General features: G+C 35.5%; 1 protein-coding gene across 2 annotated transcripts in view; it reads left to right on the top strand.

Annotated features, from left to right (window-relative positions):
• Positions 1-17744, top strand: part of GBE1 (1,4-alpha-glucan branching enzyme 1) — a 144927-nt gene that overhangs the window by 31063 nt on the left and 96120 nt on the right. For both annotated transcript variants that reach the window (XM_051780127.1, XM_051780128.1), the window contains exons 2-3: positions 2592-2761; positions 11397-11512. In XM_051780127.1, the coding sequence (XP_051636087.1) occupies positions 2592-2761; positions 11397-11512 (286 nt within the window). The remainder of the gene's footprint in view (positions 1-2591; positions 2762-11396; positions 11513-17744) is intronic.

Genomic DNA, 17744 nt, shown 5'->3' with positions numbered 1-17744 from the left:
CTCTTTGTTTGCTTAAACTGAAAGACAAAAATTGAAGCAGTGGATGTACTCTTAGTGCCTCTATAACAAGAATCCAGAGTGTATATTGTGTGTATTACTGTCTGTGATTTTTTCCCAAAGATAGAGAATCATATAATTGCTTTCTGAAAGTCCATTTTCATCCTGCCCACGCTCAAATTCTGAATTTCTTTGCTGCTTATTTCCTTGCAATGAGATGAATGGGCTTGGTTCCTCTTTGCTAGGGAGGGCTCACCCTGAAGAAGAGGAGTAGGCCATGGAAAAGGGAGATGTGAAGGGTATCAGCCTTTTCTGCACAGAGCTTTCAGTCCTTCTCTTTGCCCTGCTGTTCTTCTCTGGTAATAAATGTATAATTTGCCTCTTCTTCAGCTTTCAAGGGTTTGTGACTGACTTTTTTTTAAAGATACTCATCACTTCTCTCCCTCTTTCCTGAATGTGGGAAATATCACGTTCAACCAAAGGTGTTCTTAAAGCTGTGAAATTGTATTTGTGGCAAGAATGAGGGGGGGAAAGATTAATTTTAATTAGATAACATTCCACAACACCCTTTCTATTTTACCTGTGTCAAACTCGTTACTTCAGTTAGATCTTCTTTGGAGTTACAGTAGCTACCTACAGCATAGCAGTTCTTGCTTCAGCTGCAGTGGAATGAGGTGAAAACAATGCAGGACGTGTATGTATGGTAGAGAAATGGGGATTTGTACATGACACTGCAAATATACCTCTTTTTATATATATTTTTTCCTTTATCAAGGAGATGTACTTCTTGTGTGTGTGTGTATATATATGTGTATATATATAATTATACTTCTTGTATCATATAACCAACATATTTTAAAAAAAAGACTTAATATTGCAATGCCATTCTGTTATTTTATTTTCCCTAGGGAGAACCCTTCAGTAATAAGGGAGTGATGTGACTTTATTAAATGATATATGTTGAGCTTTTGAGGCTATTTGTGACTTGCTCTGTTTCTGTATTTAAACTTTATGCAAATATTTGTGGTTGCAGTTGGTTGAAATGTGAGTCAGTCAGCCGAGTTTGTATATGTGTATAATACACTTGTAGTTGGAAATCTGACAAAACGTTCTCCCTCAAGCACTTTAAATAAAATTGATTATCAGAGCAGGAGGAGTTAGTAGTGCACTTCTGAGGATTATGCCCACGAGCAAATGTTAAGGGAATGGTGCGGGTGGATGGGCAAAAAAGTTGAGTGTATTTGCTATAGTTTATCCTGGAGACATTTTCAAATCTTGCTCTCTTTAAAGATGAGCATCAGTCTTCATAATAAAAAACCTGCTGGGAGATTAACCTTGAAAGTATTCATAATACTCTAAATTAATATAGGTAATGCTATTTACTTTAACTAGTAATTAGACACCTTAATCTTCTACTTTGAACTAATTAAGGGCCAATGCTAAATCAAAATTTTACAACAAATCACAGAGCTCTGTCTTAAGCCCTGACACTGCAAACAGGCTGCTGCTTTTATCCTCTAAGAGAAGTATTATCTCATAGCGTTTACTTTGTTACTGTTTCTCTTTCCTTTTTCAAAATACACTTTTTTTTGCTGGGGCTCTTATTAGGTTTTTACACCCTTCAGAAGATTCCTCACCATTTATGGAAAAGAGAAACAAATTTCTAATTTAACACAGGAGTGTCTTATTTAAAACAAAAGAGAAAAAGCTGTACAGGTTGCCTTAATTAAATGCCCAACTGCAGCTTTTAGATGTGCTTCTGCACATCTAAACATAACAACTCACACTTGAGGAGTCAAAGCTGACTCCCGTCTTTATATTGTACACCTGATATTACCACGGATTCCAAAACCACACTTGGAGAAAACAGAGCAAGATATGTTAAAACCCTCTAAACTGGTACTAGCAAAGTTTCCTGTTAGAAGTTTATGGCATTTCAAGTCCTACTGGTGTAAGTAGGTTATGGTCCAAATAATTACTTCTATGAAACTAATTTTTTTCCAAACCATTGCAGTGTCAGGGACTGCAGAGTCCTGCTGGTTATCTCTGTAAAGAGGTTGCCTAATGAACCCCTTTCTGTAAGGGCCAGACTAGTTTGTCCCTATATGCTGTACTGCAAACTTTTCAGTGTCCTGAGGTTGTCTGTCCATTAAAACTGGCTGTGAGAGACGTAGCAGGGCTATACAGCTCTCCCTGGGAGGCTTGTGTCTGATATTAATAAGGTGGAGGAAAAAGTGCTGGGCTGTTCAGAGTGTGAAGTTCTCCTGCTGTGTGGTAATACTGGGATTTCTTGGCTGCCAATCAGGAGCTGGAGTCTTAGATTGAAAGTGAAAACTGTTCCATAAAGTAGAGAAAGTGCCAACAAATGTGAAGATTGCAACTTTGGACTATGTAACAACCATGGAAAAATTGTATGGTTTGTATTTGATGGGTTTTTTCCTACTTCTGTAGACAACAACTCTGATGTTATAGTATTAGGACAGTGTGTCAGTGTGTTTCACTTAATTTTTTTTTTTTTTAGGTTTTTACACTTGTTAATGTAAGAAAGGCGCTTACTAAACTTTCTAAAAAATGTTCTCTATTTTCATTGAAAGGTACTCTCTCTTTTATAACCACTTGAAGAACATTGAGGAATGTGAAGGAGGCCTTGATAAATTTACAAAGAGTTACAAAACCTTTGGAGTTAACCAGCTTCTGGAAGGTGGAATATATTGTAGAGAGTGGGCACCAGGAGCAGAAGCGGTGTTTCTTGCAGGTGACTTCAGTAAGTATTCTCAGGAATATTTCTTCTCCCCTGCACCGTGTTTTACATCAAATTTCCTTTAAAGACAATTTTGTAGCAGTGATGAAATTCTGACTGTAAAAATACGTCATGGCTAAAATAAATAATATTTTCCTTTATGTTGCAGTAGCCTATGAAGGTATGTGTTTGTTGTATGATCAGCTTTATACATATTTTTCTTAATACCCATAATTTGTGTCACACTGCATCACATTGGTACTTTAGACTGTCTAAACTATCAGAAGTTCTTTTTAAAGCTCTGTAGTTAGGCTTTTATAAAACTGTATGCAGAGAAGCAAAAATAACAGTGAAATAATTTGCTTTATCTTCTTTTACTGATCAACAATGGTGTTGTCTAAAGGACCAAGGCCTTTGGGAATTCTCACCCATCCTGAAAGTGTAGGCAAAAGTTCTGCTGGAAAACGTTAGCCTGAAATCAAACCAAAACAGTAACAAAAGTAGTTATTTTGTTTTGAGGGGAGAAGGATGGATGTTAGTGGAATGGGAAGGTGGCAGGATTACATGGAGGAATTGCATTGCTTGCTCTGAAAACCAGGAAGACTATTCCCTTTGAATTTGAAATAAAAATGGGAATTTGCTGCTTCTTTGGAAGGCTAAATCCTGTTCTGCAAACTCTTAAATAAAAGACATGTCCATCATTGGTCTTAAATCCTGCAATACTAGTTTCTATCTCTTTTTTGCTTGGGGTTTTTGAACCTTGTTCTATTTTTCCTTTTCACATCTCTAGTCTCTCTCTTCAGGGTTAGATGTTAGTCCATCAAGGTACTTGATCTTTTCTTACTGGTACTTACTGAACAGGGATTTTGGCTGTGAAATGATTTTGTTCATTTAACTGCATTTCAGAAGCATGCAGTGTTTATTTATCCAACTTTGATTTTGCCAAAATACTGACTGGGGGGAGTGTTCAATTTATGTGTTTATATTACAAAATGGTATATAAATTGCCAGTTTGAGGCAGTTAGTCCTTGTGCTTAAAAAAAAAGGTAAATGTTGAGTATTTCTTCTTCCTTTCATGTCCTTGAGGAAACTTGAAAGGACAAACTGTATTTGAGGGAGGCAGTTATGAACTTAAAATTGTATGTATTTAGATAACTTTAGAGTAAGATTAACTGCATTTGCCATTATTTGTAGTATCTGGTGGTGCTCTCTAAAGTACTGTGGTTAAACTTCTGTAAAACTGTGTAGTAATAAAGAAATAAATCAAATAAAAAGTGTTTTTCAGATCCATTGTTAAGAAGTTTTTTCAATGCTTCATAGCAATCTGCTTTAGTACTGGTTTTCCGCAGTCCCAAGATCAATACATTTATAAACCAAATAAACAAAAGAAAGCATTGAAATATTCATGTTATGCTTTGTTTTCTGAACAGAGCAATATAATGCGTCTGTTTAAATTGGGAGAGGGTCCACTATTCATGGTGATTATTAAAAAAAATGATTATTAAAAAAAAATCTTCTGTTTTTGATGCAAAAGATGAACAATAAAGTTAGTGCAACACTGTTTTCAGCCATGACCCTGTTTGATATGGTGAACCCAGTGAATGGTAGAGTAGCTTTCCTTGAAGTACTCCTGGTCATTTTATTGGAATAGACATTGATAAAATAGGTTAGTGCAGTACTTGAATTTTAATATTGGAATCAGACACGTCCTCTGATTCCAAACTGAATAATGAATCGTGTCTAGTTCACCTACTGCTAGATAACAGTGATTTCAGTTATCAATACCAACTGCAAGACACGTAGATGAGGTTATTTTAAGAGCTTAACTTTATATGTATAAAGATGCAGAAAATTCTCCTCCTTACATCTCCTCTACTTGCTGCAGCCCCACCCATTGCTCAAGGTTTTCCTGGGCTGTGATGGGTAGAATAGTCTTTAAATTACTCAATGCAGTTAAGGCTAGAATGCAGTAGTTTTAAACATGTACTTTAATAGATGGTAATTTTAAAACCAGACTTGTAATAAAATGTTTAATATTTTAAATAGAGATTATAACTTATAAATTAGCTTATCAGAGTGGGGGGGGGAAGTGTGTGTATTCCAGAATACAGTAGCTAAAAACTGGAATGACTTTCTAAACTCTACTTCATTCAAAATATTGGATGTAATACATCATATGAAGCAAAACTCTAGGACTAATATCTTAGAGTAGTTTTATCTAGTCACTAATGAAAAGTGTTGGAAGTCAAAAAAACTGAAAAGAAATTCACTTTAATGTGGAAAAACTGTTTCTCCTATTTATTAATCATATTAATCAGTGAAGTATAATGATAATAATCATAGTAAATAATAATAGTAATAATAAAAAAATCATAGTAAAGTGTTCATTCCAAAAGGGGATGAAAGTGTACTTGGAAAGCCTGGAGGAAGGAAAGATTGTCATTCAACTCAGATGAGCTTTAATAATATTCTGATGAGAAATTGCATTGCAAAACCCCAAGACTTAGATCAGTTTGCTACAGATATGTTTAATTAAAACTGAATCCTTTTAACCTTTATTTAAGTTTTCAAGCAGGTTAAAGTCTCAAACTAAATTTACGTTCATATCGTATTTAAATTGGATATTGGGATTGCTTTTAATAATTTATTTTTTTTTTAAATAGAACTTTTTCGCAAGAGAACTGTAGTGGGACCATAGGGGGGAAAGCTGGAGATCTTGTACCAAGGAATAAACATTGAACTTTAGATGACAGGAGCTCTTTGGGTTTTGAACTGTGGTTGTATATAATATGAAAACTGTCCATCCATGCTCTGGTTTTGGAGATGGATGGCAGTGAGTTCTCAGGGTTTTCCTTAATGGGGTATTGTCTGCAAATCTCTTAGACGTGTCTCTTTTTGTGTCTTTCCATCAAACAAAATATTAGTCCCTGCTATTTCATCTTGTGCTTTTGAGAATCAAAAACTGGTAAAAATTATAATGGCAAGTATGGTACAGAGACCTTGAACTTCTTTCAAAATTTATAATTAAGCTGATAGTTGATAATAGCTTTTTATGAATTGTGCTTCAGATAAACATGAATAATTTATTTCAGTAATTATATACCCATGAAACCTTGATCCCGTAAAGTTTCTTGTGAATGACTTTTATGCCTTATAGCAGACAATAAAACTTTGCTATTAAGGTATTTTGACTCAAATAATGGTATTTTCGTACTTTGTTCTGAGAAACTTGTAATGAACAATAGAAAAATTCTTAGTATCACTGAAACTAGTAGTAGCACACAAATCTGTATTTTGATGGGAGAATGGGAAAACATGAATTCAAGAAAAGACTGAGTTGGTTTTGTCTCTTTAAAACTCCATAACTGGAGAGAAAAAAAAGTATTATATGTGTTGGTATTCTAGTATGATGCTTTACTCTGTCTGAGTAGATGAACATCCAAAACCATTAAGATTTGTCAATTAGTGCTTTCAGCATCTCAGTAAATCAAGTGTATGAGGCAATTAGTCAGCTGAATTCCCCATACCAGAGGCAGAATCAACATTATGGGTCCCTTAAAAGCTCTCAGTGATAACACTGAATATTTCATCCATGTGCTGCATTGCTGAGGAACAGGGTGACTGCTGGAAATTTATTGCCACTTTACGATTGACTATTTCAAAATAACTCAGAGAACTGCAGGTTTTGAGGCTAACCCAAGGAATTTATTTGGGGATTAGAACACTCAGAATTGTATTTGGCCATGCAGAGACTCAGTAGGTTATCTATAAACAATACTTCAATACTTTAATTAAAAAAAAAAATGTTTGAAAGAGTAAGTATGCATATGTTAATTTGGAAGTCAGTATTTGGTATAATATGTTGTCATATTTGTGATTTCTGTTCTTTTTTTCCCCTTTTTTCTTTTATGTGCCCTCTTTACCCTCCTTCCCAGCTAACATGAGGTCTGAAATGTTGATCACTGTAGAATGTCTGTTTGGTTTTTGCTTCCTCTTTCTTGCACAAGTGGGGGAGGCTTCTGCTGGGAGTGGAGGGAAGGTGGGCTGACAGGTTTGGGGTGGATGTTTATTTATTATTTAAACTCTGACAGGCCTCCTTCAGAGTGAAGAAAGGAGAGCTTAAGCCACCAGCCTTCATAATTTGGATGTCTGACAGCTGACAGGAAACTCTTCATATCAGATTGTTTTGTTGTGGTTTTTTTTTCCCAGACTTTTACCAAAATGGCTTCTAGATACCAGTATAATATCATACTGAACTTCTTACTGCTTTCTTCAAAGATTTTTATAGAAAAATACCCAGATTTGATGAGTAAAGTCAAATAGCAAAACTTCTGTGCCTCCAGAAGGCAGTAGTCTGGAGTATAAGCTGATATTAATATCCAGAGAAACATCCTATCTGAGAAGCAATGACACTTGTTTTTATGTCAGTGTTTCAGCTGTTTAATGACTTTTTAAGCAGATTATGTTAATGATCTGCTGTCGAGCTGTTGGAAATAAGGCAGTGTGGGAGAAGACCTAATTGGCCACTGTGTAGAACAGTATAGTGTCCTTGGAGAACCTCTCCATTTATGTTCTGATTTCATATTCTAATAAAGTACAATAAAGGTATCTTGTTGGGATAGCAGGATTTTGATGTCACTTCCCTTATCTGAACTTCTCCTTGTCTGATATCCTTTCCTCAAGGTCACTGTGTGAATGCTTGCTTTCTTTATTCTCTTGCTTGCTTTATTCTCTTTAGGCATCTTTCAGTTGATCAAAAAGTGGAATGTGGACATATAATTGCTGTAAGAGATGGGTTTATTTCACTTGAGAATTCAACCTCGGCGTATGAAGTCTTTTCAGTTTTAAAAAAATAGGTACAGCATTGCACTTATGTATCAGCTCTTGAATGGAAAAAGGCAAGGGTTGGGTTAAAAAGCAAGAAGTACTCCTTTCCTCTATGAGAAGCAAGAGAAGTGTTTATTTTTTAGTGTGAACTCCCAGTTTAAGCCATGAGACTCAGAGCTGTATAGCTACATACTTGTCCATGTGAAAACAGTCAGGAGATTGAACAAGAAGTCACTTAAATGATGATGTAGCTTTGTATTGCATTGAAATATTGCATTTAAATTTGAGTTTCATGACAAATGGTAGGACCCAAACCATTATAGCCTTGAATTCAGTTCTAGATTAAAGCTCAGTTCATGATTGTTTGGCATGCTAAGGGTGCAGTTCTGAGCAGAAAGTTCCATTGTGCCTCGTTGCTGAGATGGGATGTAATGTTTAAATAATTGGTTCAATTTGGAAGACATTATCACAGAGATGAGAGAAAAGGAAAGTATCAGGCTATTGAAGATGTTTCCTGTGTTGGATTAAGATGTATCTGGGGCCTGAACTTTTGCACAAAGTATTTGTCTTTTTGTGTGGCTTATGGATATTCCATGATGGTGTCCTTTTTTTCCCTAAGTTCTATTCGAGCTGATTATTTGAACTTCTCCTGGTAATCTTCTCAGCCTTTTTCTGTTTGTAGCTATTGGCAGAGTCTTTGAAGCTTCTGTTCTCAATCGAAAATGTTTCTTTTGACTTCTTTTTTTTTCAGCTTCATAAATCTGTTAATCAGTTGCTGGTTGGTTGGGTTTGTTTTTTCTGTTGTCCCCTAAGGCATTCTGGGCTAAGTTTTGCTGAAAAATCTGAAAACTAAGCAGTAAAACTGAGAAGCCTGAGCCATTTCCTCTTGGAAGGAAGCCTTCAGTTTTCAAGGTGTTTTAAGTTCTTTATGCCTCTTGCCTTAATAGAGATAAATTTTTTCTGTTATAACCTTCCAAAGTGAATTCCTGTCCGGGGGTAAGTAGCAAACAGAGGTTTAAGTAGGACCATCTGGGGCAGATGGTTATTGCTTTGCATCTATTCTTAAGGCATGAACCAGGGACACCCAATCAGGAAGGACTGTGGCTGGGAAGAGGAGGGATTAATAGGAGCATCTGGCAGGTGGAGGGGAAAGTTTAAGCAACTTGGGCAGAATTATCAAATCTGCCTGAGGAGAGCAGAGATTTTTAAATAGGTAGAGAGATGCAACCATTCCCCCTCTGAGGGAGGGAAGAGCCATGGTTTTATTAGCAGCCACGAGAATTTTTTTAACAATGTATGAATTCAGTGGTTTTGGTGACAAACTCCATGCAGATTCCCCAGAGTGAGTTTTATAGAAACTGGGCCTGAGGCTTTTTTTTTTTTTTTGCTGTAACATATTTTATTTTGCTCAATATTAGCAAGTCATGGCCTGGCATACTTGGTTCAGTTTGTGCATTGTAGTCAAGAGGTACAGCTCAACTGGGAAGAGTTTCGTGAGAAGCAATAAAGATGATCAGATATCTGGGGGGACAGGATTGAAAGAATTAGGAGTAAATCCCATAAGATGGGTCTTGATTATCAGAAATCCTAACCAGTTCTTTAAAGCTGTCTTCTTGAAACTTTTTAACATTGTTACATTTTTCATCTTTCTTCTGTTTTCTCGTTTTTGCCTGAAATGTTTATTTCAGACAGTCTAGCTGTTTATAGCATAAAAATTAATAATTTAACCTTTTTTTTTAAGTCACCAAATCCAATGATGTATTCTACATTCTTTCACCCTGCCCAGAAATACATAAATAAATGTATTATAGTGTATAAATACTGTCTATACTTAGCAATTTAGGCATTCTGTTCAGGAGTATTGCTTTATTGCTAAGGTGTTGTTTGTTTGATGTTGGTCTTTGTAGATATTAGTAGTGTTAATTTCAGTATTTCTCTTGATTGGAATTTCAGAATAAAACCAATGGGGAGGGCCCATCTAAATCTTACTAATACACAAGCTCTTCTGCTGTTAATCAAGTAACAGTTTAGTAAATACATTCTTTCTGCTAATATGTGCAATTTGTCTGCACTATCCAAATACTTTAATCGTGATAAAAACTATCATCTAAATGGAGAATTGAATTAATTGTGTTTGTGTTTTTGAGCGCGGGAAATGTTTTATGATAATAATCTTTTTATTGCTTTTGACATTGCTCCCTACTAGTAAAATGAATAGGTACTAGAAGATTTATCTTGCCTAGTTATTTTGGTCACATTGTCTGGCCTGTTTGATTTGTACCTCTCAGCTTTCTTTAAAGACTGGCAGTTCTCAGGTTTTAAACAGCTGCAGAAGTGCGAGGAGCATCTTGGAAAGCAGCCTAGTCTTTTTCTGAAACTCAAGACATCCATATCTTGTTAGAGAAGATTATCTTTTTGTTGCACAGCAGACAATATTTTTGGTTACTGATGTTTAAGAAAATATACATGTTGATTTGACTGTAACTCCTTCCTGTGTCTACTTTCCCTGTTGATTTCTATGGTCGCATGTCCATTTTTTTTTTTTTTCATTTAATTGCTTTTAACCTTGACTACCATGTTTAGTTGCAATGTTGTTTTATATGAGCTTAGATTAATACTCTTAAATTGGAGGCTGCTTATTCTTCTTTCACTGAGGTGTGGTTTTTGGTTTTGTTGTGTTTTTTTTTTTTTATTACAACAAGCCATAGCATGCAAATAAATTACCATGAAGGAAGATTAGCATGGGTTGCTTTAATGTCTTGTAATACAATTTTCTGTGTCAACTGGTTGCTTTTTAGCTTAGGAGTCTATTGCCTTGAACTATGTGGGATAGACATATTCCAAGGCAAAAAAAAAAAAAAGGTGATTTTCAAACTTAGCTTGCTATTTCCTTCTAGAAATGATTTCATTGCTACAGTGTGTCAGTTGAGAAGCAATATCTTCACTCTCAGTTGTATGAGTTAACCTTGGGCATGCCTACAAACACACAAGCCCACCTTGGCAGATGTCTGTTCAGTTGGGTGTGTCATAATGCCCAACCTTGCCCGTGTCCAGTGCTCGGGAAATCCAAACGGAACAAAGGATCTGGAATTATGGTATCTAAGCTTGCCTCAATAAAAATTTAATGAAAAAGTAGTCTTCCTCAAGACTTAAAACTGCCATTTCAGGCCACATTTCCTTGCTGTGTTGTCATTGTCTGGTTTTCTAGCCATTGCTGCCAAGTTTTGTCTGCAGTTTTCCCTGTATTTGTCCTACTTTAGACACTTTTATTTTGTACATCAGCTTGTCAAAATAGAGGCAGTGAGCAGTGTATGTGTCTGAGCCTGGTCTGAGTACTCAATTTATGGAAGCTGTTTTTGCCTACATTTTGTCCACCTCCTCTCTCCATAACCAATATTTGCTCATTAGTTTTTTCCATAGCTGTGCTACAAGTATTTCTGCTGACTTGTTTAGGAGAGGTGAGGTTTTTTGTTTTGAAATCTACCTTAAGCCTTACTTTTCAGCCACTAGTTTTCATACCACCATGATTTTGTGGTATTAAAATCAATAGGCTTTTTGGGGAAGGAGAAGATTGTGTTGACTTTGATGAAAGTCAAGGAAATAGAAATAATTGAGTCATTGTTAAAGTAGATTTGGAGTATGGTTTCACAGTGAAACTCTTACACACTTCATTTTACCTCTTTTGAATGTGTGTGATAGTATCAGATATAAAAATATTTGTCTGCTTTTCACTGAAGTGAACTCTGAAAAAGATGGAACATAGTGTTATGCTTTTGAATTGTAACTGGACACATTTTAAGATAAATACTTAATATTATTTTTTATATTGCAGATGACTGGAATCCATTTTCCCATCCATATAAGAAGTTGGAGTATGGGAAGTGGGAGTTGTTCATTCCACCTAGAGAAGATGGTTGTCCTGCTGTGCCCCATGGATCAAAGCTAAAGGTGTTGGTTCTAGACTTACTTACTCTAATTCTTGTAACCTTTCTTACTCAGTTGTACTTTCGGTTTTCTTTTAAGTAACTTTATCTTTTAATTGTTTGAAGAAGCAGGATCAGTTTAACTACTTGTGGTGCAAAGTGATCTCAAGGAGTGAAACATTAAGCATCACAGAGTAAAATTTTTAGGAACAGGCATATATAGCTGAAATGTGGATATAGTGTATTGTGTCATGTTACAGGATGAAAACTCTTTACATGTTGATAACTTGAAAAATAAAAAGTAATGTGCAGATAAATTCTTTTTATTGTTGTTGCAACTACTTGAGTTCAAGATCACATTCAGATCTCAGTACCTTGATAATTTTTGTGATTCTTTTAGCTGTGGCTTTTCAAGTGATCTCTTTGCATTGCTTTAATGGTACATGCAGCTTTGTCAAACTTGTACCTATCCTTTAGGAATTGAGGAATTAAGAGCAGTAGGCTTAAGTAAGTTAAACTGAATATAACTGTATTTCAGGAGTATACGTGAGGATAAAATGCTTTCTTCCAGAAAGTAATGGAAAATTTCTTTGAGCTGTCAAATGCCACAATTGTTATGCTTAGTGCAGATATACATAATGACAACTAACTATCAGCAGAGTTGATTATTTGTAGGTGAATATTGATTTAAATTGGAGATTTACTTTGCAGTCAGAACTTGAATTCCAGAGGCAGTGGATGCTAATGGGGGACAGTAATGAGTAGTTAAGGAAAGAAATGTACTGGAATTATCTAAAGATTAGGAAAATCAAGAAACTGGAAGCATTTGTATAATACTAGTACATTTTCAGGGCTCCCATCAACAAAACTAACATATTGAAAAAAATCCTCATTTTTGTGCTGAAAATCAGCTTAGGGAAACAAGAAATCTGTTAAAACAAAAATATGTATAGAAATGCTTACTCAGTGCGTGTGCTTATCTCTCTGCTTTTTGTTATGGCTTATGAAATCATCCCAGTAATAAATAGGGATAAATTGAAATTTAGGAATAATCATTCAAGGACGAGAAAGCTGTTTTTATTTTATGGAGCAGGAAAGAAAACAGTTGTCATCAGCTCAGAAGTGCAGTGATTATGCAGTAATGTGTGAGAGTGCAGAACGGTTATTTAATATTTTCCATGCTTTTGAGATGTAAGTAAGTTAGATTTCTTTCATTGTTGCTCAATTTACCTTCTATATTTTATCTACAAAACTATTGACCTCATCTACTGTAGGATATCCTGTGCTCTGTGTAGAGATAAGAGATGTGAGTGATAAGTGTTGATAATTATTAACGTAACAGAATAAACTATGGATTCTTAAATGCATTTGGAGCAATTTGAGATTACTTTGTTGTCTTTCTTCCTATATAATCACTGGTCATATAACCTGTTTTTGAAGTACGGGTCTTGATAGTACTTTTTCCCTATTCAGCATTTTCTTTGAAATATAAACTCCATAAAGCAAAGATTGCATTCTACATAATTTGTTTAGTATGCAGAATTTTTGACTACTGATTGCCCTTGGTGCTTATGCCCTAGTAAGATGAATTTCTGTGGCTCTGTAGTTGCTCTGAGCCTTCTGAAAAAGCTGTAAGATACCTGCTGGCAGAGTAGAATGTAACTTGGGTGTGGGTTTTTTTGTTTGGTTTTGTTGTTATTTTTTTGTTGGTTTGTTTATTCATTTATTTATTTATTTTTAATTTTTAGGCTTTTTTTTACCCTGCCACTTTAATTGTGTTTTACCATGGTCACTTTTAAACAGATAAAGCTCAAAATACATGATGATCCAACATGCTCATGAAGCAGGACTGTGAATAGGTTTGCTTTTGAGTATATTCCTCAAGGAAAAACAAAAACAACAACAAAACAAAACCAAAGATTTAGAAACTTGATTCACAATTGTACATAGTCATAATTGATAACTTCATCTACAGGAAACTACTCCCAGCCTCATCTGTAACTTTGCTAATAAGCTTTCATGACAGTTTTTGTTCCGTGGTGCCTGCACAACTGGATCTAACACATCACAACGTGTACTTGTGGTGGAATTAGATGATATAAACAAAAGCTCCAGCTAACATCGTTCAAAAATGGTTTTTATGTCACAAAAACTGGAATGAGGTTGGAATATTCACATGGTAGGCAGGTACCTTACTCTCATGCTACAGCTGATCATCTTATTCTCTCTCGTTCCACTAATGGGTTCAGAAAACTGCTTTTCTGTAAGTTTTCTTTGAACTGTTAGATTATGATTGTTCATAAACATATGTGTTTTTGGCAACTTGAGGACTTGTGTGTTAGAGCATAGTTTTGCAGTTCTTTGTTCACAGAGAAGCTGAGAATATTGGGTTGTCTGCAGATGGAAATTGCTATGCAGGTTGCAGAGGTAATGTTTAAATCCACAGGCACTCATGTCTGCACTGAACTAGGTAACAGAAACTCTTTTTTAGTAATGAAAGTAATCCCTGTTTTTCTTTACTAAAGAAACTTAAGAGAATTGCAGGTTTTACAGTTTCTTTTACCAATATGATTTGAAATACTTAAAATAGTCAACTTTAGAGATTTATGTGGGGATTAATCTGTTATGAGGGGAAAGTCTCCTCCAGAAGGTCTTTAGCTTCTGTCTACACTGTTTTCATCCTCAGTTCTACACAGGCGAATGCCAAATTCTGAAATAGTAACAAGGTCACTCCTTTTAAATAAGTAATATCTAAACCAGAATGGGAAAGGGATGGAGTGTAGCTGGTGACATTAATTTAGATCAGGTCACAAAATATTTCTGTAGGAAAATAAGTGAGGAGCAGAGGTCAAGCATTTGCCTGTTTTCAATAGCAGTAGACTGCCTACTGTAGCTCTTGAGGCAGTCTTCTCATAAGGAAATACAAACACTGAAAAGTGTCAGAAGACTTACAGCAGGGTTTTTAATGACTCATTTTCTTCAGTTTGAAGAGAAGGATGCTTATGACAGTTGAGTGACTCCCTTGTGGATTATGACACCCATCTACAAAATAAGGTTACCTGCTAGAAAAGGACTTTTTTTTTTTTTTGTTCTTTCTCCTGTGGATCAATTGGGAGCTCAGAATGAGTTAGGTGAACAAATATAGTTGCTGTTGTGGTTCTGTGGTGTTTGCTTTTAAACTTCTGGCAGATGTCAGAGGCTGAGCACAGATTAAAGCCCAAAACGAAACTTTATGCTTTAATAAAGGAACCCTCTTTACTTCTCTTTATTTGTAATGGGGTAATTAGAAAGACTTTTTCCTTAAATGTTAGAATGTTTGTCATTCTGCAGTGATGGCAGTTGGGGTGCAAGTGTGCTTATCTTCTTTCATAGTTGAAAATGACTGAATCTTTTTCTTCATTTTTAGTGTTTTTAATGACCTTTTTACAAGATACAGCAAGCTTTTAGAAAAATTAACATGCATAGACTTCTATAGCAAGTCATGTCATGTGTTGTCATACGTATGCAGGAGTTTAATCAGGGATTCACTTTGTTCTTTTACTGTTTATTTATAAATGATTTTTCCAACTGCTTAAAAGTACCTGTAAATTAACTGTAGTTGGCAAGATCCTAATTTTAAAATAGTCAGTGGAGTTTAGGGGTGGGGGTATCATCAGTAAAAACTGAGATCTTAGTATCTGCAGTGGGGAATTTGTTTCTTATTATTTATAAGAATGCCAAGGAACAAAATAGAAAATGGAGAACAGTTAGCAAATCGAATCTTAGATGAAAATAATTTCCGAATTCATGGCTGATGCTCAAGCTCTAAAATATCTTCACAGAGTTAAATAAGAAGAGATGGCAAGACCAGTACTTGAAATATATTGGCAATTATGATTGAGCTACCTGCTGCCCTGGAACATGGAATAAGAATAGATCTGTACTAAGTTTTCTTTTGTGAACTGAAGAGGATATACTAAACCAATTTGAATTATTCAACTTTTTAGTAATGACAGTAGATCTGCAATTTCTGACATTATTGTCAACAAGAATTTTATATACTAATAAACTCGTCTGACAATATATTGGGTGGGTGCACAAAACTCTGTATTGCAACGAAACATCACATGTATTCATGAAATCTAGTTCAGTGTGATTCTGGCTTGTTTCTGATATGAAGGTAAGAGTCAGGATGGCTGACATGCCTCCGTAATACAACTTTTACCAAAAACCAGGTAAAGATTGGCAAGTTGTCTGTAAAATGTCAGTGACTAAGTTTGTTGGGGTTTTTTATTACATTTTTGAACCCCTATGAGTTGTGTGAGAAAGCTACCCTTTTGTAGTTAACATTTATCTAATTGATAGATAAAAAAAACAAAATACCCCAAACCAAACAAACTCAAAAAAACCCAAAACCTCACCCCTGTTTTATAGTTCATTTAGTTAATTTTAGTTGGTTTTTTAACAGATAATTTCTGTGTACCATTGTAGCCTGCATCATTTCTCTATGTATGCTGACAGAACTAATAATATATACAACTCAGGAAACAAATAACATATGTTTTCTCCTGGAAAGGTCATTCAGAAAATGGTAGAAACTTTTTTAAAAACCTGCATTCCATTATTTGCTAAGTCTGTATCCTTTTCTCCTTCACACTCATCTGTATATGTATCTATATCTATGTATTTAAATGGTGAAGTTTATAATTTTTTGAGGGAGTATCTTGTACTGTAATGAGGTGATTAGACTTGACATCTTGTGCACTTGTTAACATTCTTCTACTGATATTCCACTCTTACATGTGTGAGTGGTTTCAGTGACTGCTGAACAATAGTTATAGGTGCCAAGTCCAATACCAAATTGGGGCAGGCACATACATCAGTCACAATTTTTTCATCAGTTTGTACAGAATGCTTAAAAAGTTCACTGTTATTGGGTTTAAGTTCTCCAGTCCAAACGTGTTACACTTTTTAATATGCAAGTGGGCAAAGGAGGAACTTAAGAGTCAGAATACTAACAGTTTATTAATCATGATTAAAAGTATCTGAAAATACATTTGTATTCAGGAGGTACTGGGTAGAGGAAAGTTAGTTGTGAAGAATATTTTAAAAACCTAGTTCTTCTAGTTTTTACTACTGTAAGCTATACTTTGTGGTAGATCTGCATGCTCTGTGTCTAGCTTGTAAACCTTGAAAAGAAATCAAGTATAGTGAGCAGGTAGGTTAATCAGTGTCAGGGAACCACTGTTAGTAAAATTCATCAAGTGTAATTACTGTCACTGATGAAATAGATGGTGTTGCAGCTGACCCTCCTGATCAGGAGGTCCAGCAGTAAAATATCAGACCAGCATTGAGTTCAGGCCTCCTGCACTTCAAGCAGTCTGCAGTCAAAAATGTGAAGGTGTTTTTAATGAGTGTGAAAACCCAGGCAAGTTTTTAATAATGGGATAACAGGCTGGTGGTTAGGATGCTAGGTGTAAAATTGATAAAGATGTGGTGGGCTTTCAGTAATGTAAGATGCAAATAGAAACATGGAATACTGGGTTGGAAGGGACCTCAAGGACATGGCGTTCCTGGGATTTTGAACTTTGTGAAACAGGTCTAAAGTCATCAGCATGTGTGTTTCTAGATAACAGCAGTGCTGAATGGAAGTAAAACATTTGCTAAATCAGCGGCAATATTCATGTTTCATTGCTTGATTGTGAACCATGACCCTTCAGCAAGTTGTTGTGGACTTTTCTGGGTTACAGATTGGGTTTGCCAGCAGGAAGAGTTGTTAACTCATTGGGAGGTAAATGGTCTCTTGACATTGCCTGTTTGGATTTAGTAAACAATGTGCAACTACTGGTGGACTCATAGGAGAGGTTGTAGGAGCAATGAACCATTGTAAAGCAGTGGACTGTTGCTCTTTGGAGCCTTTTTAGCAGACTGAGCTCAGCACTTTTAAATATTCTTGTTCAGTTGTTTTGGCAGGCTCAGTTCTCCTGTGACTTGAAGGTTGCACAATTCTCTGGTAGGAGGTTTTGCTATTTAGAAATACTTTGCTTTTATTTCATCCATACAGACTAATTGTTTCAATTGCTATTAGGTGTCTGTTAAAGCAAAATGTGGGGGTTTTTTTGAGGAAAAGGTGGAGAGATCTTAAAGAAGAAGAGGTCTTGAAATGGACTTTGAGAGTCCATATGAGGTATATATAGACATGGCTGTGATTCTTGTGGGAATTGGTTTTGTTTTGAGGATATGGCCAGTAATTAGGTAGAGCTCCTGACATTCTCTTC

Source organism: Manacus candei, unplaced genomic scaffold (assembly GCF_025592945.1).
Source record: "Manacus candei isolate 608988 ecotype Guabito, Panama unplaced genomic scaffold, ASM2559294v1 h1tg000014l, whole genome shotgun sequence".
NCBI lineage: Eukaryota > Metazoa > Chordata > Aves > Passeriformes > Pipridae > Manacus > Manacus candei.
This window is presented reverse-complemented; position numbering and strand designations above follow the sequence as displayed.